The sequence below is a fragment of the Mobula hypostoma genome, chromosome 29 (genome assembly GCF_963921235.1).
Source record: "Mobula hypostoma chromosome 29, sMobHyp1.1, whole genome shotgun sequence".
Lineage (NCBI taxonomy): Eukaryota > Metazoa > Chordata > Chondrichthyes > Myliobatiformes > Myliobatidae > Mobula > Mobula hypostoma.
The window spans coordinates 21,659,745-21,685,389 of NC_086125.1; the positions used below are offsets into that span (position 1 = coordinate 21,659,745).

The 25,645-nt window shown below is 38.8% G+C and overlaps 1 protein-coding gene across 2 annotated transcripts in view; it reads left to right on the forward strand.

The window, feature by feature from the left end:
- Positions 1-25,645, forward strand: part of LOC134339311 (A-kinase anchor protein 8-like) — a 46,236-nt gene that overhangs the window by 17,169 nt on the left and 3,422 nt on the right. Inside the window, exons 3-12 of one of the 2 annotated variants that reach the window (XM_063035704.1) lie at positions 492-696; positions 2,892-3,369; positions 11,951-12,056; positions 14,360-14,394; positions 15,632-15,674; positions 19,555-19,621; positions 19,709-19,850; positions 20,061-20,166; positions 20,565-20,695; positions 22,163-22,258. In XM_063035704.1, coding sequence (XP_062891774.1) covers positions 492-696; positions 2,892-3,369; positions 11,951-12,056; positions 14,360-14,394; positions 15,632-15,674; positions 19,555-19,621; positions 19,709-19,850; positions 20,061-20,166; positions 20,565-20,695; positions 22,163-22,258 — 1,409 coding nt within the window. The remainder of the gene's footprint in view (positions 1-491; positions 697-2,891; positions 3,370-11,950; positions 12,057-14,359; positions 14,395-15,631; positions 15,675-19,554; positions 19,622-19,708; positions 19,851-20,060; positions 20,167-20,564; positions 20,696-22,162; positions 22,259-25,645) is intronic. The other variant, XM_063035705.1, reaches the window with a different exon arrangement.

A 25,645-nucleotide genomic window follows, 5' to 3' on the forward strand; every position in this document is an offset into this window, starting at 1 on the left:
AAAATCCCCCAAACAAGAATTGAAAGACTCTTGGTTGGCTACAGAAAGTGTTTTCAAGCTGTGATACTTGCCAAAGGGGGTGTTACTAAGTACTGACCATGCAGGGTGCCCAAACTTTTGCTTTGGGCCCTTTTCCTTTTTTGTTATTTTTGAAACTAAAAGATGGAAATAAAAAAGTAATCTTGCTTAAAATATTAAAGGAATGTGTCATCTTTAACTTTATGCCTTTTGGAAATCAGGTCATCTTTTACTCGCTTAGCTATTCACAGTAACAGAAATTTTGACCGGGGTGCCCAAACTTTTGCATGCCACTGTATTCTGACATAGTGAAAGCAGAGATGATTGAATGATAATCCAATATAATGAGGAACATGGGCATATATTTGAAAATTCTAATAGTTTACATCAGGGCAAATGTCTGTATTTCAGAGAGACAGGTTTTAAATTTAAAAATTGCGTGTCTAATCCAAAAAATACTTCTTCAATTTCAGAATATGATGGCTATGATTACAGTTATACCCAAGATACTATACCCAGTACTGCAACAAATTATGGCTACAATGCTGGCAACAAGAACTGGGAAGCTCCCAAAAACACAGCTACAGACACCATCATTGCTAAAATCAACAAGCGCCTGGATATGCTTTCTCAGTTAGAGTCTGAAAATCAGGTGCAAGATACTTACCAGGACAACAGGTATTTGCTGGAGCAAACAGGAAGAGTAATGTAATATATGTAAATTCCTTTCAATGGCATTGACCACTTCTATTTCTGTTGGACAACTTTGGTTGCTTAAAAATAATTGAAATACTTAATGACGAGCTTTTAAATGCTGGATAAAGAATATAGTTTTATAACTACCATATTTGTATTTAAAAATCATTGTTCATCTGTCATTGCCTCTTCTACACTGGTTGTATGTGTGACTTGTGGGTCGTTAGATGTGGAAGACTTGGAAGTTTTAAGAAATTCATTGCTAGGTAAATGAATAGAATTACAGTTTGCTTTTGGGATGACGCTGTATGATTTAAATAAGCTTCTGTTGGGTTTTTTCATTTGATCATTCCACAAGCATTTTGAATGGTCCATTTGTGATTCAGCAGGATTAAAGTTTTGATTTAATTAAATCAATATTTTTAACCAAATGGACGAATATCTTATATTTCTGTTCTGAAAGAATTGGTGATTCACTATCCGAATTAGTAAATTGCTCTCAATTTATTTTCAAAATGAATAACCAGATTGCTTTTGAACTATGCATCTTATAAGCTTTAATTATTAGAGTTGCTACTTTCCACAATAATTGCATGATCATCAACTTCGTGTTAAGAATTTTTTTGAAGTATGGCAAAGGCTTGTAATAAAATGTCCCTTAAATGAATGAAAGGAGGACAAATACAGTTGGAGCCTATGTCTGAACGTTCAGAAGATTGTTAGAGAAATGTAAGTGTTTGTTGAGTATTGGGAAAATGGAGTAGGTTCTTTTTGTTTTTAAATAGCACTGGTTTTCTTAGCAAATACGTTGAGGACCCCTGGTAAGTAAATGAAGTTATGATGTAGATGAGTCATCTAACTGATAGCCTGATGGGCAGACTAACCGACTTTAGTTCAGATAGAGGAAAACTCTTATTTGCCTTTTTTCTTTGGACGTACCAGTACACTGTAAGCTAGTTTCAACTTGCTTCATAACTAAGATGATTAATGCATCTTGCCAAATATCTCAATTGAATTTTGGAAAAACAAAGTGAAACTTTTCTAAGGAAAGCTGATGTGTTTTAAGAAGTGTTAAGTATTTGATAGGAGTGTTACCTTGCCAAGCTGCCAAATATTAATTTGTGGAGAATCAAGCCCTAGAATTCAACATTTTCCTGTGGCATAGGTGAGAGTTGGGGCAGGGTGGTTTTAGTGCATATCTGGCTCCTTAGTAGATTTGACTGAAATTTGAAATTAGGTACTTGCACTATTGACATATTGGGGATGAAAAGTTGATGCTGTGTACACCACAAATTACTTGTACTGCATGTGCTCCAAGAACCTGGCGCAGTTTCAATTCCATTTACACAATCAGATCAGTTATTGATGCAAGACCAGCCTTGCTTCCGCTCTGCAGACCACTTCTGTCTGTTGTTTTGGATTCATTATATCACATACATTTAGAAACATGCTGCATTTAAAATAGGGAAATAAAGTGCACCTTAAGCTCCTTGTGAAACTGGATTTAAATTTGTTACAGATTGGCAATGTAATGGTGCTTTAGTAGAGTATCCGAACTAATATTTGTACTTGACATAGAATGTGTAGCATGGTGGAAAAATCCCCATCGTTTCTGCTGACTTCAAGGACGAGCTTTGGTTCATAAAGGTAATACCCAATGATGTAAGTGTATTGAAGCCAAAATTCTACTTTGTCATTTTAAGGTTGCCATTGAGTTCATAGCTTTGTAATTTCTTCCTCCACTCTTCCTCGTAAATCCTACTGTCCCCATCCTCCCTGGCCATTGCTTCCCCATGGCATATAACTTTAAAATGGCTAAAATCCAATGAATGGTGGATTTTTCCATTCTGCTGTGAACTGTATAGCAACATACTTATAAAAAGCAGTGTATACTGACTGCACTGCCAAGACGAAACTAGAAAACTAGCACCCAAAAAAGAGTGTTTTGTTGTTTATTTATCAGTTAAATTTTTCAAAGTCCCATTAGTAATTGAAATAAAAGTGTTTGTTACAGGCTGGCCATTTCAGCCAGTGCTTATTATTGCAAATCACATATGTTCTGTGATTAGCTGAAACTGTTGTTTAGATTTTAGTCTGCTGTGACGACTTGGCAGACTTGTGCCATCATGCTTTCCAGCTACTGACCAGATTCCTTGCTTACTGTGCGACTCTTTCAGGTTTACACCTTACGAGTCCTACGACTCCGGGTCTTCACTGAATGACCGTGATCTGTACAGATCTGGCTACGGTTACAGTGAATATGGGCCTGATTATAACGATTCCTATGGAGGTCGCTATGACCACTACGACAGCTCCTACGGGAACCGCAGAGATCATTTCCAGAACAGAGCACGTGACCCATACGGCCCAACTAACCAGTGGGGCCAGAACTGGTCTAGAGACCGGCCATATAACAGGCCCAATCGGAACGACCCCTACATGTCACCTGCAAGTTCCGGGCGGATGTCTGCACGCTGGAATGAGCTGTCGATGGGAGGCAGGGGCCACAACGCCGCCACCGCCTCCTCCACCAGGAACCTCCCTTCGCTCTTCTCCCCAAACATAATCCCTATGGACCTGTTCAGAGTTCAGGGATCGGGAAGATCGTTAGGAGGTGGCAGACAGCAAAGGAGGAATCAGATTCGAATGAGAGGCGTAAGTACCTTTTTTTTAATACCTTTTATTTTAAGCGGTAATGAACAGGACAAATGAAGGAATGGGAATTTTTAATTGTTTTAATATAGCAGGCAAGTGGTCCTTTTTTTTGATCAGGATAGGATTTTTTTTGTTTAAGTGAGCATTTTTTTGTAAAAATGCTTTGCATATTAGTGCAGCATTAAAGGGACTATGGAAAACTTTAGCTGCTTTATTTTCATTGTTGAAAGGCAGATGTCTTCTGTGTATTCCAATCAGTGCATCAATGTTTGAAGAATAGGTAATACTGAGCAATACTAATTTCCACGACCTGAATTTAGTGTTACATCAACTATAACTCAGGATACAAGCACATATTACCCTAAACTTTAAGGATAATCTATAAAACATATTTTATGGTGTTGTCTTGAATACAAAAATGAATACAGTGGATTTAGGTTAATTAGGGCACATTGGGACCAGTACATTTTGGCCCAATTAGCCGAAGTTTCATGGAAGTAGTTATAAGGTATAAAAAAAAGACAATTTACCATTTAACTAGCAAAGTATATATTTAAATGAAATACAGAACAAATTGGAACACTCCCAATGCTACTACAGTACTGTAAAACTGTATTAGTACCTAATAATCATTGACAGAGAAGTTCATCCATTGTATGCGGCTGTGTTCTTTGGATTGACTGTAAATGAACAAAACAAGCACAGGCATCTAGTGCAGATACTGGACTGCTTTCTTTGCGTGCAATTGTAGATCTTGGCTCTCCATTTACCTCTGCCAATTGGGGATGTGTTTTAATTTAATCCAAATTAAAACCAAATTTTTTTTTGGCTGGTGTCAAATCTTTTCATTTCGTCTTGGCAAGGGTCTGAGTTTTTTGTTTAAAGAGTCAAAAAAAAATCAAAAATCACTGGGTTAGAAATTGGACCAAATGGGTAAGATAATGCATACATACACAACTGATGCTGTTTAAAAACTGTCCGCTCTAAGCACAGTAGTGTCCAACGCCACACAAGTGCATATGACTGATGCTACTGTTCAACAACAATCTCCTGTCCCAGTTAAGTGGTTTGTTCTCCACAAACGGAATCCCTGCTATTTTCTTGACTTATTATTGTTCTCTCAAGTAAGTGGCTATCCCAATTAACTGATGGCCCAATTAACTGGAATCCACTGTATTTCCTTTTTATTGTGTTCATAATGTTAAATTTGGAACCTTATTGTTTACTTTGCCAAAGATGCTGTATTAAACTTAGTTGCTGCTTCTAGTGATAGTACAAAATAATGCGAGGTGTGTGTCTGATCTTTTATCTTTCACTTCTAGCACGGATGCAGCAAATATATTTCAATTGTTATATTAAGCAATTAAGTAGAATAAAATCAGATTTTATACTCTTGAAAGGACTGTAGGAGGTAATTTTTATACTTAAAGCAGCATGGTACTATTTCCCTTGGTGAACTGGCAGTCTGCGTTTTGAATATGTAATAATAGTTGATAATGTAAGGGCACATCATGCCTTTTGAAACAGCTACCTAAAAATCAAATGCATTGATTATTGTATGCAGGCAGAAATTAATGAGATTCTGTAATCATACTGCAGCAATACTTTTAGGTGTTCACGGGGTTGTAGTATTGTCGAGTTTCAAACTTGAAACAATTTTCAGAAATGTGATCAGCTTCTTCTCTGAATCTGATGATTTTTTTTAACTTGCAAAGGCAGCAGTATTTGTTTTCGGGTGCTATCCAGTGGCAGCGATGTAAGCCCCGATTTTCATGATGGTGATCTGTTTTCTTTTATGAAAACACGTTGTCAGGCTGGATGCATCTTTGATCCAACTTGCACAATGCATTTCTAGTGCCCTTAAATCTCATCCATTGGCATAAACCTTGTAAATTTCTTCAAGTCTACTGCAGGTTTTTTTTTACCAAGAGTACATTCTTATCTTTGCTATTGCTTTACCAAAATAAATGTCATTTTTCCAGTGTTTAATTTCGAATGAACAGGAAAGTTTGCAGGATCAAGTTTGACCAAAACGATCATAGTTTTAAATACTGAAATTCCTCTGGGTTGTGGGATCAGCATTGAGTCTGTTTTTGTACTTCGTCCCCTATATCATTAGGAGACTTACATTGTATGTAGTACTTCAGATACTGTATTATCTGCTTAATACCGGATTGTTATTTTTGAGTCTTAAAACACTTCCAGTGTGGCTATACATCCCAACTTTGTGGGTAAAAATGGTTATTGTTAAGCTTGTTGTCAAGTCCAAAGATCTTGCTTTCTAATTACAGAGCCTCATGTATCTTCATATTTTGTTTTTATTCAACCAGTTTCTTTTCTGTCAAATCTCATTACCTTCTCTTACAAATTGCAGCTTTTGTCATTAACTGCTTTAAATTTAGTAATATTAGGACAGAATTAATTTCATAAATGATAAATAATTATAAATGACCCTAGCTCCTATGCTGAATCTTGTGGTATTCCGTGGCATTTGGTAGCACTTTATTGTCATGCAAGACAGGGTTTGATTGTTAATCAAAGAAAATTACACCCAATCATTGCCAATCCAGCCTAGAGCCCAAGTACAAAAAAAGTGGGGTGAGCTCTGTGTGCAAAACTATTCATCAAGAATGGGAGACTTGTGGGAGTGCTAAACAACCTGTACTGAGTTGGATAAAATATCAAGCCATGTCCAAATAACTGAATAGATTGCATTTTTTACAGATGTTCATAGGTCAACTTTCTCCATGCATTGGAAATACATGAAAATCACTTAATATGGTAATCATACCACCATTAAAGCATATGGCGAGAAGGCAGGTGTATGGGGTTGAGTGGGATTTGGGATCAGCCTTGATGGAATGGTGAAGCAGACTCGATGGGCTGAATGGCCTATGTCTTATGGTTTTATGATATTGTTATGAATAGCATCAAAAGCATACAGTACTGATAAAGTACATTTACTAGAAGTGGAGAAAGAGGGGAAACTGCTGTTCTGCCGTTCGTATCTACATTGGACTTTTGAATTTAATAAAACGGAAGATTTCTTATATGTAGGAGTGTCCATAAATTGGTCACTCTTAATATGGGGATGGCACGTCTACTCAAACCTGACACGTGCTTAGTTGGGCTCTGATCTGGAAGTTAGTCTCATTTGTTATGGAATATTGTGGAACAAAGTGTTTGACTTGAAAATTCAGTTAAGTTTATTGTGTTATGCATTGTACATGTCTGCACGGGTACAATGAAAACCTTCCTTGCGGTAGTACAGAGCGTTATGAACAGCACTCAAAAATTAAACATACAAAGCACGAAAGTGTAAATCAGGATTTTCAGGTTGTATATTGTATACATTCACAAATATTAAATGGAACTATTGAGTATTGACTATTGAAATCAGCGACGGTAAAATTAAAAAATGGGACTTGCTTGAATGGCATGCTTTTGTTCCTGGGCCAGACAGATAGATACTAGGCAGTTTGCAGACTAATCATTTATCAGTCTAATTTAATACATTGCCAACCATCATATAAGTTTGTATGTTATCATAGTAGGCTCCTGTGCACATGAATTAGCCGGGGAATATGCTATTTGTCCCCTTGTGTCTGCTCTGCTATTTAATAAGGTGATGTCATCTTGATTTTGCATTTCTAGCTATAAAAGCCTTTCATTTTCTTATTAGAAATATTTTATTTCTTCTTTTGAGGAAGAGGAGTGCAAAGACTCATGACCTTCTGGGGGAAATAAATTTCACCTTCACTGCCTTAAATTGGTGACCACATATTTTAAACGGTGACTACATATTTTCAAACATGACCCTGCCCCATTTAAGATTCTAACACAGTACACTTTCTCTCTACAGCCGCGCTTTAAAACCCCTCATCATCTTGTATGTTTTGGTCAAGTCCCTCTCCAGCAATATACATTGTCCATACAACCTTTCCTCATTAAGGCCCACCCATTCCAAGTATCAGTTTTATTAATTTTCCCTGATGCTGTTCTTTCCTTAACTAAAATGATTCTACTGAAATTGCGTATTCCATACAGTACTGTGCAGAAGTCTTGGGTGCATATATAGCTAGAGTTCCTAAGATTTTTGCACAGTACTATCCGTGACAATGTGGAGCTGAGAGTGAGTTTATAAATCTGGCAGGAGTAAAGGATGTTGGGAATGGTGAGGGTGGAGCACTGCTGGAGGGGTGTGGGGCAGGTACCAGAGAAAGAGTGCCCCTTTCCACTCTGTCCACAAGAGACCCTATCAGAATCAGGTTTATCATCATTCACCTATGTCATGATAGTTGTTTTTTGCAGCAGTTTCATACCCAAAAAAGGGCAAATTTCATGACATGTGAGTGATGATAAACCTGGTTCTTTGTTCTTACCAATATCTAAGGCTACGTCCACACTACGCCAGATAATTTTGAAAACGCCAGTTTTGAGTAAAAACGACAGGCGTCCACACTAAGCGTTTTTCAAAATATCTCTGTCCACATTAGATGGATATTTGGGCGAATCTCCTCCTACTGGGAATGCGCAGGACACTCAGAAAACAAGCGAAGAGGAAATGGTGTACTTGATGCGCGTTTGTCCAGTTACGGAGCAGAAAAACTTAAAAGGAATTGCTTTTGGCTCTCGCGCAGGAGGACTTAAAACTAAAAAAAAACAAATACTGGAGTGTATGGAAGCAACCAACAGGGAGTTCACGGACAGTAGACCCAGCTGACGACGAACATTGAAAAACTGACTAACTCTTGCATTAGTAGAGCACCTTGTTAAATGTATAAAACATGTTTGCATCAGTGTTATCTTGTATTTCCATACAATGTTTCATTAGGCTGTTACACATCTATTGTCAGAGAAGTACTTGCATAAATAGGTAAACCACCTTGGTTCTTGGTTCTTGATCCTCCAAAATATTCCGCATGGAATTTAAACTGGAGGTGGCGGAGAGTGTTTTCTGTCCTTACCTTCATACAAGCAAGGACAGAAAACAGGGCAAAGTGAGTATACTTACTTATTCAGAAAGCTATGGGTCAAAGTATTTGGTGAGTACATTTCTAACTCTTCTGGCTTCAGTTTTGTTGCCGTCTGTTCTGAAATGGTTAGGTTCTGCGAAGCGCAGAATCAAATATCGCTGTGATGATTGCACGCTCTAGTATCAATTGTTTGGCGACAATAAAGTAATAATAATAAAACAGTGAAATGCTGCACTGCTGCCATCTGTTGCGGCACGTCATGACAATGGTTTTAAAAAGCTGCGTTTACCATGTCTACACTGCAACGGATATTAGGCGTTTTCAGACTTATTCACTCTGGAGACTGTTTCTGAAAATCTCTGTTTTCGGGGGATGAAAACGCCGTTTTAGTGACAGAGGATCAAAACGAAGAGAAAAAGCTTCGTTTTCAAAATTATCCAGCTTAGTGTGGACGTTGCCTAAGATTACCTCCTTTCTTTTCGAATTTTGTTTAATTCCACTGATTATTAGCTGTACCTACAAAAGGGCCTGTTGTGGCTCGTGCACTGGGGCATCCAGATTCCTCTGCATTTCCCAGGTTACTTAAGGGTTCCGTTCCTGAGAATTGGCCATAAACTGAGCTTTTGTGTACGTAGATATTGGAAACTAAACTTCAAAACAATTTCTGCCAAAGTTACAATGCTTGGAGACTGATTTACAGGAGTATATTTGATTGTTTGTCTGAATGCAGTGCAGGAGAACTGATCTGCTAATCTATTGGCAGTTTAATTTAAAAAATGTGCACTGCAAGAGGTGGCTCAGGGTTTTAAGCGTTTGATCTTCCTTGAAGGAGAGTTTGGAAAAGGCATTGGCTTTTTCTGTGGCTGATGTCTGCATCATTTCCTGATGAAGAGGTTTGAGTACTGTGCCTGTGAACAGAGTCTGGGAGAACTTGGGTAAAGTTGTTTATGTGAATCAGGTCTTTAATAACTTGGGAACCTCCTGTAATCCATTCCAAATTTTTTTTTCCCAACTTGGTTAAGAAATCTATATCCCTTTATAGTCTCTATCCTCTTTTCAAATTTTTACCTATATTTGTGTCATTAGCAAATTTGGCATTCACCCCTTTGGTAATTACATTCAGGTCATTTGTGTAAGTTGTCATAGAAACATAGAAAACCTGCAGCACAATGCAGGCCCTTCGGCCCACAAAGTGGTACCGAGCATGTCCCTATCTTAGAAATTACTAGGCTTACCTATAGCCCTCTAGCTCCATGTACCTATCCAAAAGTCTCTTAAAAGACCCTATCGTATCCACCTCCACCACTGTTGCCAGCAGCCCATTCCATGCACTCACCACACTCTGAGTAAAAAAAACTTACCCTTGACATCTCTTCTGTACCTACTCCCCAGCACCTTAAACCTGTGTCCTTTTGTGGCAACCATTTCAGCCCTGGGAAAAGGCCTCTGACTATCCACACGATCAATGCCTCTCATCATCTTATTCACCTCTATCAGGTCAGCTCTCTGTCACTCCAAGGAGAAAAGGCGGAGTTCACTCAACCTATTCTCATAAGGCATGCTCCCTAATCCAGGCAACGTCCTTGTAAATCTCCTCTGCACCCTTTCTATGGCTTCCACATCCTTCCTGTAGTGAGGCGACCAGAACTGAGCACAGTACTCCAAGTGGGGTCTGATCAGAGTCCTATATAGCTGCAACATTACATCTCGGCTCCTAAGTTCAATTCCATGATTGATGAAGGCCAATACACTGTATGCCTTCTTAGCCACAGAGTCAATCTGTGCAGCTTCTTTGGGCGTCCTTTGGACTGGGACCCCAAGATCCCTCTGATCCTCCACACTGCCAAGAGTCTTAACATTAATACTATATTCTGCAAATTAAAAAAACACTATGACACATCGCTGGAGATTGTCATTAATATCAAAATGGCTTCTGACTATCTAGGCACATAACGCTATTTCCACTTATTGGTCAGCTGCTCCTCAAAGGAATCTGCTACAATCTCCTGTTCTTAAAAAGAAATGCAGATTCATGCTCCTCACATTGCGTCTAGATGCTTTCAAACGCATCAAATTCTTGCATATTAGCTCTTGATCTGAACGTTTTTGGCTTTGAAGATGAGTCTTATGATTGCTGTTTTTCAATTCTTTGAGATTTTGCTGGACTGCAATAAACGGGAAAATATCCATGTGTTCGCAAATGTTTGAACTACTTTTAAAACCTTGAGATAAAAAGTGAATTATTGTCTTAAATTTAAATTATCCTTACAATTTGCCATTTCTCATGTTAGTTAGTCTGTGTTTGTATTTAATGTTGTTTCTTCTCATTTCTTTTGGGAATATAACTGTACTCAGTCTATTCTACTGTCTCTTGTCTTGCTGTCACCGTATGCATTTTGTGGTCAGCTGCTCTTTGCACTCATTGCTTACACTTCAGTTAGATGTTTGATTTGTAATTAGTATGTGTGAACTAAAATGCTAGTAATTGCATTGCTGTACTTTGTTTTCTGATTTACAGGAACTGCATTATTTAGAGTTCCATGAAATTCGTTTAGTTTAATGTGGGCCATTTTAAAAGTATTTTGACAACCTAGGAATCAGTGAAATTTTATCTAAAGACTTGCTCCATTCTTGGCTTGTGATCAATCAGTCATAAGTAGCTTGATTCTCTTAATTCACTGTAGAACTTTCTAGATGCTTTACTATTGATAAAAAAAATCAATCTAGTTAAAATATGCTTGATTTTGTAAGGAAAGTAGAACGTTTTTTCTACCCTGGTCTTGAAAATCTGTTCTTTAGCTCCAGTACTTGGCAGCATTTAGTTCTTGCAAAGGGATTTTGCAGTATTAAGTCATATAATTGTGGATTTTCATCTTTTAACTTTTCTGTTGTCAATTTCCTCAATATTTGTGCCGACTAACTTTTTAGGCAGTAACTGGATAATGACACTACTATGTGTCTTGGGAGGGTACTCACCAGACATGCTACATTATCTATGGAACTGGGAAATATTTTATGAGAACTTAGAAAATTGGTGACAGAATAGCATTCGTTAAAAACAAACTGGTAGATCCAGAATGTTGTATGGGAGCAAGATGAATATTGCACAGTTATAAAATTATAAACTCAAAAACCTTGTTAACTGATGTGTTTGATCTGTAGGTACAGTAGGGAATTGTGTCATATCTTCAGCTAGTCCAAAATGTAGTGGTTTAGATCCTTCTTTTAAGCAGAACATTCAGTTTTTCAAGTTATGCCCATAATATTGCTTTTGCTTTGGGCCATCATTGGACTTAAGGTTTTGTAATCTTTGTTATCAGTATTAGAAATGCAATATTTTGGAACATAAATCACATGATTGGGGAACAGGCTCCCTCAAGATCACAAGTCCTGATTTAAAGAAGGCACCAGATCTATTGATTTGGAAATGAAAATTACATTTATGTTCCTTTGGAAGTCATGGCGTTAAAAACTGGAGTGTTTCAAGATGGCTTATACACATCCTACACACAGAGTGGAAGCTTTTGTTTGGCATACTTATTTAAGTGCTTTTAAATGAAAGGCACCTAATTTGTGGGAATTGAACTGTCTTTGATTTTTAACAGATGAAGAAAACAAATGCGGGCTTTGGTAGGAAGAGGAAAACATCTACGGGTAGTACCGACGAGCCAGAGAACAAGCAGGCAAAAACTGAAGAAGGATCAGATGCAGGTATGCTTATGTCCACAGCTTCTCTCCTCTCCATTCACTTCTGTCTCCTGGAGCCTTCAAATCGTTGACCTCGGTGATAATGGTGACCTTGCAAGCCATTTGATTGCAAGTAGCACATAAGTTTAGCTCAGTTCACTCTATTGCCTTTATATAAGGACACTTCCACAAAGGTAAACAAACCGCTTTTGAGTGTTTTTAAAAAGTCCTATAGATTGTGCACACTTCAAACTTGGAGCTGGGAAGGATGTGTGCCCAAATGATTGAAATTTATATCTGGAACTTGATTTTCTGCTGTGTTTAGGTACAGATTGTATTCAGTCAGACCACTTTTTAAAATTTTGGTTCCTCGCATTTTAAATATTGTAGCTTTTCACTAATTCCATTTTTGAATTTATGCTGTATGCGTAACACTCATGGATATCTGGTTCTAAAAGAGATCTCATTGAACTTTTCAGAGTAGCAAAGTTGGCAAATAAGATAAAACTAGCAGTTTTACAATTCATTCTGAGTTTGGAATCAAATATGTAGTTGAGGAATAGAAATGTCATCACCTTGTTGTCCATTATGTAGTTTGTTTCAATTTAACTGGGCTGAGTATAGATGCAGGATAGGAGCACAGCTGACTGCGTCACTCTGGGGGCGGGGGGAGAGAATATGGTTGGTTTCCTTGGTGGGACGACTTTAGAAGTGCATATAATTGCTGGGGTTAGACTGCTGTGAAAAACAGTACAGACCAATAGTTGGCTAAGTAGTCACTTCATGAAGTGGCCACTACATTAGGTACAAAGTTAAAAGTAAAATTTATTATCAGAGTACATACATGTAATCACATACAACCCTGAGATTTTTTTTTTGCAGGCATACTTAGTAAACAGTAACTGTAAATGGTAGATGAGCTGCAAATGTAGATAATAAATAGCAATAAATAACGAGCATGAAATAACAAGATAAAAGTCCTTAAATGAGTATAGCTATCCCTTTTGTTCAAGAGACTGATCACCGGTTGAGGGATAGTAACTGTTCTTGAACCTGGTGGTGCGAGTCCTGAGGCACCTGTACTTTCTACCTCATGGCAGCAGCGAGAAAAGAGCACGGCCTGGGTGTTGAGGATCTTTGATGCTGCTTTTCTGTGGCAATATTTCATGTAGATATGCTCAATGGTTGGGAGGCTTTTAACTGTGATGTACTGGGCTGAATCCATTACCTTTTGTAGGATTTTCAGCTCAGAGGCATTGGTGTTCCCATGTCAGCCTGTAATGCAGCCATTAAGGACACTTTCCACCAAACGTTTATAGAAGTTTCCTAAGATTTTTAATGACATGCCGAATCTCCACAGACTCCTGAGGAAGTAGAGCACAGGAATAGAACCCAGTGTGGTCATCTGCTGTTGTAACCCACCCCACCCACTTCAAGGTTCAACATGCTGTGCGTTCAGTGACACTGTTCTCAACACCACTCTCGTAACATGTGGTTGGTTGGGTCACTGTCTCCTTTTAGTCAGCTTGATCCAGCCTGGTCATTTTCCTCTGACCTCTCATTAACAAGGTGTTTTTGCTCACAGAACTGACGCTCATTGTTTTTCGAACCGTTCTCTGTAAACTCTAGAGATTGTTTTTCGTGAAAATCACAGGACTGGCACCAACAATCATTCTACAGTCAAAGTCACTTAGATCACATTTCTTGACAGATTAGATATTTGCATTAAAGAGTGAAAATAATGTGGCCACTAGGGTATGCCTTTGTCACTGAACTATTTAGATAGCTATAGGAATGTTCAACTTGTTTTATATTTTGCTCGAGCTTATGTTTTTTTTAAATGGTTTATGATGGAGCTATTCAATGAATGATGTTTATTTATTGAGATACAGTGCAGAATAGGCCCTTCCAGCTCTTCAAGCCTCACCACCTAACAATCCCCCAATTTAATCTGATCCCAATCATGGGACAATTTACGGTAACTAATTATTACCAACCAATACTGCTTGGGAATGTGGGGGAAACCCACATGGTCACAGGGAAACTCCTTACAGACAGTGGCATGAATTGAACCTGGGTCATTTGTACTGTAAAGCATTGTGCTACCATTACGCTACCAAAATGTTCTTAGTAGCATGATTTTGAATTATACATTAATATTTTGCTCTATCCTTAACACTCACAAATTTGTCATAAAGAGTGATTATGTATTGAGATCGAAAAACTACAAATATTTATTTAATCAATTATTCCAGTGAGTTTTAAAATTCTGCCTCATTATCCATTATTATTGGTTTGGTATATAATTGTCCTATGTTTTGTTTCAGCAGATGATGATGGCTGTGAATCCGGTGATGGAGGTGTAAGTGATATCTTGATGCCAGTGATATTAAATACCTTCTAAAAACAGAACTCTTCCTCGGTGTGATGAGGAGAGGAAATGCTTTTGGTATATTTTAATTATTTCGTTCCTGGTTTGCTTTGCTTTGTGAAATACAGCTAGCTTGTTTCATACCTTTACATCCGTTATTCCATTTATATAAGCTTCTGCCATCTTGTGGTAGTGGAGTGAAAGGCAATTCATGGATAACCCTAGTATTAAACATCCAACATATCAAACAACATGCTGAGTATCCAAGATAGCTGGGTGCCAACTGCAGTAAAAACCCTGGTTGATTTTAAAAGATCATTTTAAAAATGAAAATGGGGGACAAACTAAGTAATCACAGGATAATTGGTGTTGCTTTAGAGATAGGAAAATTATTGGAATTGATTTGAGTATGAACCTTTATTGCTTAATTGATGGAAGAATTAATTCACACAAAAGGTGGTAAGGATGTGAAGCTTTGTCTGAAAGATTAGAGGAAGCAGAAACTAAAATCACACTTGAACATAATTAGGTATGTGTTTGAATACCCCTGACCTTCAGGACTGTGCAATTCGTTGTGGGATTAGGCTGGACAGCTCCCTTTCAGATACAGGTTGAATTGATATTTGTGTAATATATTTAATATATTTCCTGTGCTTCCATCGTTTGCTGAACAATAGCACTTACTTGTGATGGCCAGTGTGACCAGTGGACCAGTAGTAGTCATGATCTTGTCTGTGAATGCAGCTAAGGAAATTGCTCTAAACGTCGGGTGTAAAAATAGGATTGATTGTAGAGGTAGTTTTGCTAGCACCACGCTGTCATAGTGGGAAAATTCTGAGGAAATGTGGGTTTACAAGCTTCACAAGTGTGTGAATAGTGACTTGAAAAGTACACCTTTTCAGGAGTGCGTTATATTTCTGTAGTTGGATTTTTACAAGTGTGATGTGTTTTGTGGTTAGAAGGAAAACTGAAAGTAATAACAATACAGGTCTGTTTATAAATCAGTCCTATTTTAAATGCCAACTAAGTGTCTTTTCACTAGTAACGAAAGTCCAAATCATAACCTGCCAGGCAAGCTGGTTATATGGAACAGTTTAATGTATATTCCTGAAAGTTATCAACTGATTTTTCGCTTGAGCACACTTTCTAATATTGTGTTGTTTAAACAGTGGGAGCAGACCAATTACTGTGGAGTGTTCTAATAATGATCTTTTTATTTTAATTCTAGACTGCTGAAGGTAAAGATTCTGCAGACAAGAAACCAAAGCGCTGTAAGATCAATATTTTTATGACATTCTTCCTTCTGATATTCTCAATTATACACCAGATTTTTCTTCCTTTATCATCACTCCATCTGGAATGAGTACAGCAAAGTAAAAAGAGTGGTGTGTGTTTTTAATTATGGTATGAGGATTTGTTGAACAAGTTATCAAAAATCATGACTTGTGGCATTTGAAGAACTTGCTTTTGAATGTATTTTGTTCTATGTATTATGTATTCGTGTTAACTAACCACCAACTGGCAAGTTTTGCTACTTGGTTCCAGTGGTGTAAAATAGTGTACATAGAACATTACAGCTCAGTACAGGCCCTTCAGCTTATGATGTTGCTCTGAGATCATTCGAACCCTACCCTATGACAAAGTCTAGCATCTTTTTTTTATCATCTATGTGCCTATCAGATTGTTTCTTAAATGCCCCTAATGTATCTGCCTCTAGCACCACCCTTGGCAGGGGTTTTAAGTACTCACCACCCTGTGTGTTTTTTTTTTAAAGAACAATACATACTCTGACATTTTATCCCCACACTTCCTTCCAAACACTTCAAAATTATGTCCCCTCATAAATTCACAGAGTTTTGTGATTGCTCTTACTTGGTAGCAATATACAAATGGCAAGCCATTAAAATTCATTATTGTTTAAAAGGTTGTGAATAATGATGTGTGTCAGTGAAATGCTAAAAGTAATTCATTTGGAAGTGCTTGATTTCGCCAAAAGAACTCTGAGGCAATACTGAATAGACCAATAGACTGTATCAATCAATCTGTTTAAAAAAAAAATTCCTGTGGTACTTGACTCGAGAAAGAAGTTAAAAATTAGTCACTTTTTCTGCTAATTAAGAAATTAGTTTTTTTTTTAAGAATAGTACAGCACAGTACAGGCCCTTTGGCCCACAATGTTGTGCTGATCCTCAAACCCTGCCTCCCATATAAGCCCCCAATTTAAATTCCTCCATATACCGGTCTACTAGTCTCTTAAACTTCACTAGTGTATCTGCCTCCACCACTGACTCAGGCAGTGCATTCCACGCACCAACCACTCTCTGAGTAAAAAACCTTCCTCTAATATCCCCCTTGAACTTCCCACACCTTACCTTAAAGCCATGTCCTCTTGTATTGAGCAGTGGTGCCCTGGGGAAGAGGCGCTGGCTATCCACTCTATCTATTCCTCTTAATATCTTGTACACCTCTATTATGTCTCCTCTCATCCTCCTCCTCTCCAAAGAGTAAAGCCCTAGCTCCCTTACTCTCTGATCATAATGCATACTCTCTAAACCAGGCAGCATCCTGGTAAATCTCCTCTGTACCCTTTCCAATGCTTCCACATCCTTCCTATAGTGAGGTGACCAGAACTGGACACAGTACTCCAAGTGTAGCCTAACCAGAGTTTTATAGAGCTGCATCATTACATCGCAACTCTTAAACTCCATCCCTCGACTTATGAAAGCTAACACCCCATAAGCTTTCTTAACTACCCTATCCACCTGTGAGGCAACTTTCAGGGATCTGTGGACACGTACCCCCAGATCCCTCTGCTCCTCCGCACCACCAAGTATCCTGCCATTTACTTTGTACTCTGCCTTGGAGTTTGTCCTTCCAAAGTGTACCACCTCACACTTCTCTGGGTTGAACTCCATCTGCCACTTCTCAGCCCACTTCTGCATCCTGTCAATGTCTCTATGCAATCTTCAACAATCCTCTACGCTATGTACAACACCACCAACCTTTGTGTCGTCTGCAAACTTGCCAACCCACCCTTCTACCCCAACATCCAGGTGGTTAATAAAAATCACAAAAAGTAGAGGTCCCAGAACAGATCCTTGTGGGACACCACTAGTCACACCACTAGTCCTCCAATCTGAATGTACTCCCTCCGCCACGACCCTCTGCCTTCTGCAGGCAAGCCAATTCTGAATCCACCTGGCCAAACTTCCCTGGATCCCATGCCTTCTGACTTTCTGAATAAGCCTACCCTGTGGAACCTTGTCAAATGCCTTACTAAAATCCATATAGATCACATCCACTGCATTACCCTCATCTATATGCCTGGTCACCTCGTCAAAGAACTCTATCAGGCTTGTTAGACACGATCTGCCCTTCACAAAGCCATGCTGACTGTCCCTGATCAGACCATGATTCTCTAAATGCCCATAAATTCTATCTCTAAGAATCTTTTTCAACAGCTTTCCCACCACAGATGTAAGGCTCACTGGTCTATAATTACCTGGACTATCCCTGCTACCATTTTTTAACAAGGGGACAACATTTGCCTCCCTCCAATCCTCCGGTACCATTCCCGTGGACAACGAGGACACAGAGATCCTAGCCAGAGGCTCAGCAATCTCTTCCCTCGCCTCGTGGAGCAGCCTGGGGAATATTCCGTCAGGCCTGGGGACTTATCTGTCCTAACATATTTTAACAACTCCAACACCTCCTCTCCCTTAATATCAGCATGCTCCAGAACATCAACCTCACTCATATTGTCCTCACCATCATCAAGTTCCCTCTCATTGGTGAATACCGAAGAGTATTCATTGAGGACCTCGCTCACTTCCACAGCCTCCAGGCACATCTTCCCGCCTTTATATCTAATCGGTCCTACCTTCACTCCTGTCATCCTTTTGTTCTTCACATAATTGAAGAATACCTTGGGGTTTTCCTTTACCCTACTCGCCAAGGCCTTCTCATGCCTCCTTCTTGCTCTTCTCAGCCCCTTCCTAAGCTCCTTTCTTGCTTCCCTATATTCCTCAATAGACCCATCTGATCCTTGCTTCCTAAACTTCATGTATGCTGCCTTCTTCCACCTGACTAGATTTTCCACCTCACTTGTCACCCATGGTTCCTTCACCCTACCATTCTTTATCTTCCTCACCGGGACAAATTTATCCCTAACATCCTGCAAGAGATCTCTAAACATCGACCACATGTCCATAGTACATTTCCCTGCAAAAACATCATCCCAATTCGCACTCGCAAGTTCTAGCCTTATAGCCTCATAATTTGCCCTTCCCCAATTAAAAATTTTCCTGTCCTCTCTGATTCTACCCTTTTCCATGACAATGCTAAAGGCCAGGGAGCAGTGGTTACTGTCCCCCAGATGCTTACCCACTGAGAGATCTGTGACCTGACCCAGTTCATTACCTAGTACTAGATCTAGTCTGGCATTCCCCCTAGTCGGCCTGTCCACATACTGTGACAGGAATCCGTCCTGGACACACTTAACAAATTCTGCCCCATCTAAACCCTTGGAACTAATCAGGTGCCAATCAATATTAGGGAAGCCAAAGTCACCCATAATAACAACCCTGTTATTTTTGCACCTTTCCGAAATCTGCCTCCCAATCTGCTCCTCTGTATCTCTGCTGCTATCAGGGGGCCTATAGAATACCCCCAGAAGAGTAACTGCTCCCTTCCTGTTCCTGACTTCCACCCATATTGACTCAAAAGAGGATAGTGCTACATTACCCACCCTTTCTGTAGCTATAATAGTATCCCTGACCAGTAATGCCACCCTTCCTCCCCTTTTTCTGCCCTCTCTATCCCTTTTAAAGCACTGAAATCCAGGAATATGGAGAATCCATTCCTGCCCTGGTGCCAGCGAAGTCTCTGTAATGGCCACTACATCATAATTCCATTATGTATCCAAGTCTCAGTTCATCACCTTTGTTCCTGGTGCTTATGCTATGGCATAAGCTGGTACGCACAAGTATAGATCAGCTTTTATTCAGGAGCAGAAAGAATTGACAAGTAGAAAACGATGATTTCGGCTAATGTTTTAATTGTGGATCTAAATTTTCTGATGGGGCTGTCAAAGTACATCATAGAAGAGCTGTGTGTTTACTGGCTTATGTTTTTATGGTTTGTTTTAATTAGTTCCCACAATGCAAGAAAAGAAGAAAGCAAACAAACTAAAGAAAAATCGGGGTCGTCATACAGAAAGGTGATTATCATTAATATAGCAATAAATTACTCAACTCTTAATTGTTCAGCCTGTGGAGTTTTTAACCGTGTGTTTTTTGTGTTGCAGGATAATGTATGGTTGCTCTATTTGTAAATTTCGTACCTTTGAAGATGAGGAGGTTACTGCTCACATGGACAGTAAATACCACAGCGAAACTTTCAAATTCATCGCGTCCAAGCTTGACAAGCAAACTGCTGACTTTTTACATGTATGTATTCTTGTGGTTCTTGTTTTACTATAATGTAATTACTTCTGTCAATGTGGTATTCAAATATTTTTAGTTACATGTGTGTATGAATAGTCAATGAATAAATGTAAATGGTGAATGTGTATCTTACTTACCAACCTTATAATGTTTGAAACAAGTCCAATAGCAATATCCCATATTGAATGTGCTTAATGTTTTGATCTGTTTTAGGAATATATTTTAAACAAGATTCAGAAGACGCAGAAGCGTCGGGAGCAAATTGGAGATAAAACAATCTTGAAGAAGCAGCTTATGCAGCAGCAAGACCTGCTACAAGGTAAATTGGACTCTGCTTTATAACTAACGTAGCTAGCTCCACCGAAATGCAGGTTAGTTTTGACGAATTACTGGAATGAATGGGACATCTTGTATAATTTTCATACGGCAAAACAGCACTAGTCGGACTGATCTTGGATTTTGGGCCTCTTCTTGTAAGCTGGCTGTACAGTGTTTTTCTTGTTAGAAAATAATATAACAGCATCCTTAAGGGGGAAGAGGGAAGAAATTGGTCTAGTTTCCTTATTTGAGCCACACATTTCTTATTGCCTACTGTCTCTGGACCTTCTTCACAAATTACTCTTGGATTGGGAATTCATGAAATCAGAAAAAGTTTCTTTTGTAGACCAACTGCTGTAGCGTTTTAGCTGTATCTAATAATTTGTAATTGCATTATAGATGTTGGCTTGGACCATTTCATGAAGAAGGTAGAGGCAGCACACTGTGTGGCCTGTGATCTGTTTATACCAATGCAGAATGCTCTCCTTATGCGTCACCTGAAAACTATTGATCATGGCTGGAATCGCAAGGTAAGTGCTTTGTGGTACAAGAAGGGGGTACAGTTGCAGATCATAAATATAAATAGTAACTTTTGTGGTGACACTCATGGTTCTTTCACTTAGTAAATCACTTAGTGTGAATCTGGAAGTATGTTTCCAGGTTTTTCATGAATTGTGGTAGTGTTAGCTATATTGTTGGTGGAAATTATTACCTATCCAAGGGTCCATTGCTTTGATAATTAAATACCTTCACTACAGTGACTATAATTGTAATGGTGTTCATGACTTTGGGAGAGTAACCATATCCAGTAATCAAATCATTTGGGTTTGAATGTGTGTGTGTGTGTGTGTAAGTAACGCCTTTTGATTATGAGCATAAGAGATTCTGCAGTTGCAGGACATTTTGAGGAGCACACATAAAATGCTACAGGAATTCAGCAACTCAGGGAGCATCTGTAGGGGAAAAATGTTACAGGCCAAGACCCTTCATCTGGACTGGAAAGGAAGGGGGAGTATTAAGGGCATTGTTTCTTCCCCCCCCCTTGATTTCCACTGAATTTTTCTGCATTCAAATAGGACAAAATGAGAAGAATACATGAATGTAGGAAAAGAAAACAGTAAATTTTAGTTGTGATTTTCTCACTAGAAAATAACTTTATATATCAGTTGGACAAGAATTAGGAGCAAGAAGAGGTAAATTGACCGTTGATGTTTTGCAAATTTTGGCCTTCTGCAACCTATCTCAGCTTTGGGTTCCTGTATACCCTCACCCTTTTCAAGAAGCCTGTGCCTTCAAAATCTGTTTCTTTTCCTGTCCTTTGAGAGTACATGGGTTTAATCCTGAAGTAACTTCTGCTTGAGGGATTTATTTGTTCAATGCACAAAAATTGTTATATTGATAGTGTGACACCTGAGGTGAATGGGAAGTCTGTAATGTAATTATCTTCTCGTATAGCTTGTACATTGAAGTTTATTCTCTTGTTCCAGTTAACTCAGTATGTGCAGGTCCCGTACATCATTGCTTTGTTGCACGTACCCATTTTCATGGAGCCTGATTTTAGTAAAATTCTTTAGGTAGTTTGGTATCAGCTAGCCTGTCCATTATCTAGGTCAATATTCTAAACTGGTCTTTTATCTAAAGAAAATCTATTATAATTTCATGTGTGGATACTGTCTTGAATTTGGTGTCTGAAAATAGGCATGTTTATCTGTAGAGGTTCTGTTTTTCCTGAACAGAATCAAGAACTTTAAAAGTCTCATCTGTGGTTGGTTAGGAAAATATATTGTCCAGCATCTCCAAGGCTTAAGTTTCAATAATGCTTATTTTGTTATGTAATTCCAGATAGTTCTGGGGGCGTTCTTTATTCTAGAGTGATTACAGAAATGGAATCCTTGCACCTAGTAGATACAAGATTCAGATTAATCTAAATGCAAAATAAAAATTTGTCTGTTTTAAGTAACTAGCTTATCTTTAACTGTCCTTTGTTTGCTCACAAGATAATGTTGGAGAAAGCCAAGAAGGCCAGCCTTGTTGTCGCTAGGAGTATCCTGAAAAACCGTCACATTGCAGCAATGCTGGAGAAATACAAAAAGGTACAGCAATGGCCCAGAGTATTTTTATTCTCCTGATACTGATTCTGCACATTGTTTGAGATAATTATGTATAAATACAAGCACTGTTAGGAGACTGGTTCTGTTGATCCTGTAGCAAACTTGGAAAAAAAGAAAATAAGATGAAACTTTTCAGGCCTGCTCTGTAATTCAATATGATCATGGCTGATCTTTGCTAGCTTTAATTCCTGTCCTTTACGCAGAATCCACAATTCCTTATCATTCTTTTATCTGTGTCATCGCCTTTGCCAGAGAATTCCAGTGGTTCACTACCTTCTGCAAGGAAAAATTTCTTAACCAGTGGCCCCTTGCAACTGTGTCCCTGAGTTGATGACTCTCCAACTAGTGAAAACATCTCAAGATCTATCTTATCAAGCCACCCAAGGATCTTGCATGTTTGAATAGTGGCACCTTACAGACTCAAACTGTCCAGCTTCTCTTGATAGGATAGCTCTTTCACTTTAGGAATTAGCTTGGTCAGTCTCTTTTGGACTATTTCCAATGTCCTTTTAGGGAAAGAAACCAAAACTTTTGAGATATGGCCTGACCAATACCCTGTAAAACTTTAATTCTTAAATTTCTAACTCTTCGCTATAAAGGCAATCGTGCTGTTTACCACCTTAACTATTTGTTGCACCTGTCTTCTAACTTTGTGATCATGTACTCTGGGTACCTGAACGTCACTCATTTGTGATCTCCATTTACAGTATTGTGCAACAGTCTAAGGCACTCTAGATTTTTTAATATACATTTTGTTTTAGATGTCTTTTGTCTTCTACGTATGTGTCAGTAGAAAAGAGCAAATTTTAAGTTCCAAACATTCATTTTCTGAAAAATTAAATGTTAAGAGAATTTTTTTATATTTCTAAGAAAGTGTAGCATATTAAGTAATAGACCATTTTTCAAAAAAAAAAGCCTTGATTACTTTGTGGGCTTGTAGCCCAGTACATGATTAAACAAAGATAACAAATGGGTGCTAATGATTAATTGCATAATGAGTTGAATGAAGTAAACTGATTAACTGAAACAGAACCTGGTGTAGAATCAAACTGGGGGAAGGACAACCAAATTAAAAGGTGAGGGTATGGCAGATAATCAATCCTTACACTATGGGACGAGTGAGCATAGCAGCGAGACACAAGGTGGTCATTCTGCATCAGTAAGGTCTCCCAAGCAGAAGTTTTGCAGCAGACAAGGGTTTCAAGATGAGCTGTGCAAACTCTTCTAAGAAGTAGTAAGAAATGGGCATGATTGGGGACCAGAAAGGCAGCAGTCGGCCATGGAAACTGAGTGCAGCAGGCGAGAGATGCAAGAAAAAGTTTGTGAACCATTTGCAATTACCTGGTTTTCTGCAGTAATTACTCATAAAATGTGGTCTGATCTTCATGTAGGTCATTATAGTAGACAGACACAATCTGCCAAAACTAATAACACAAACAATTGTACTTTTCATGTCTGTATTGGAACACATTGTTCAACTGTTCACAGTCCAAGCTGTTGTCTTTTGGATTATTTTCTTGTTGCACCTTCCATCTTCTATTAAGCTTCAGGTGATGGACCACTACTCTTGACATTCTCCTGTGAAATGTCTTGATACGATTTTGAATTCATTGTTTCCTCAGTGATTAAGAGCTGCCCTGGCCCTGAGGCAACAGAACAGCTCCAAGCCATGATGCTCCTTCCACCATGCTTCACAGTTGGGTGAGGTTTGGTGTTGGTGTGCAGTGCTGTTTTCCCTCCAAACAGAGAAGTGTGCATTTCTGCCAGAAAGTTCAACTTTTATGTTATCTGTCCATAGAACATTGTCCCAGAATTATTGTAGAACATCCAGGTGGTCTTTTGCAAACTTGAGACAGGCAGCAATTTTTATTTTTTGGAGAGCAGTGGTTTCCTCCCTGGTGTTTTTCTTATAGTGGACACATGAACAGAGACGTTAGCAAGTTCTGGAGATTTCTGCAAGTCTTTTGCTGTTACCCTTGGGTTCTTTTTCACTTCCTTCTGCATTGCACGTTGTGCTCTTGGTGTGATCTTTGCAGGGTGTCTACTCCTTGTCAGAGTTGGAACTACACTGAATTTCCTCCATTCGTAAAACATTTCTCTTAATGTGATGGACACTCAGGTCTTTTAAAATGCTTTTGTAGCCTTTTCCACCTTCATGCAGCTCTACAATTCTTGTAAGGTCCTCTGAAAGTTGTTTTGATCGGGGCATGGTGCACATAAACAAATCTTTCTTGAGAAGAGCAGGCTTTGTCAGTAACTTAACTTTGTGTGTCCTTCTTTATAGGGCAGGGCAGAGCACCCCTACAACGCATACCTCCAATCTCATCTCTTTGATTGGAACACCTGACTCCAAATAGCATTTGTCGAAGGCATTACTTCAGAGGTTCACATACTTTTTTGAACCTAAATTATGATTGTTTAAATGTACTGAGTATTGATGCGAAGTACAATTGTTGTGCATAATTAGTTTAGGTATATAGTGTATGTCTGTTATAGTGACTTAGATGAAGATCAGACCATGTTTTGAGTAATTAATGCAGAAAACTAGATAATTGCAAAGGGTTCACAAACTTTTACTTGCACTTGTACATCAAACTGATGTCCCTTCTAAATTGGGAGAAGTCCAACACTGCTGTCAGCTCAGAACTCTTAGAAACCACTGGAATCCAAGTACACACCTCTGTAGTCCAGAGAAGTCTTGTCAGAAGGGATCTTCATGGAAGAGTTGCTGCCAAAAAACCATTCCTTCAAAGTGGAAACAAAGCCAAGAGACCTACTTACACACACAAACACAGGGACTGTGGTGCTGAACAATGGCAGCAAGTGCTCTGGACTGATGAGTAAAAATTTGACATTTTTGGCTCAAACAGGAGGTTGTTTGTAGAGGTGCTGGAGAGTGCTACATGGGTGAGTGTGGTCAACAGGGTTCACTGCAGGTTTGGGGCTGTATTTCTACAAATGGAGTTTGGTGGTCTGGTCAGAATTAATCACTGCTGAGAATGACAAGCAGATATCATCCACCACGCAATACCATCAGGGAGGCATTTGATCAGTGCCAATTTCATTGTGCAGAAGACAATGACCCCCAAACACATGTCCAAGGTCATAAAGTACTATCTTCAGCAAAAAGAAGAACAAGGAGTTATGCAACAGATGGCATGGCCTCCATAGAGCCCTGATCTCAACGTCATCAAGGCTATCTGGGTTTACCTGCAGAGACAGAAGCAAGTGAGACAGCCAAAGTCTGCAGAAGATGCTTGGAACAACATTACAGCTGATTTTTTTTTAACAGAAATTGCACGACAGTGTACCCAAGAGAATTGATGCAGTTCTAAATGCAAAGGGTGGTCACACCAAATATTGGTTTGA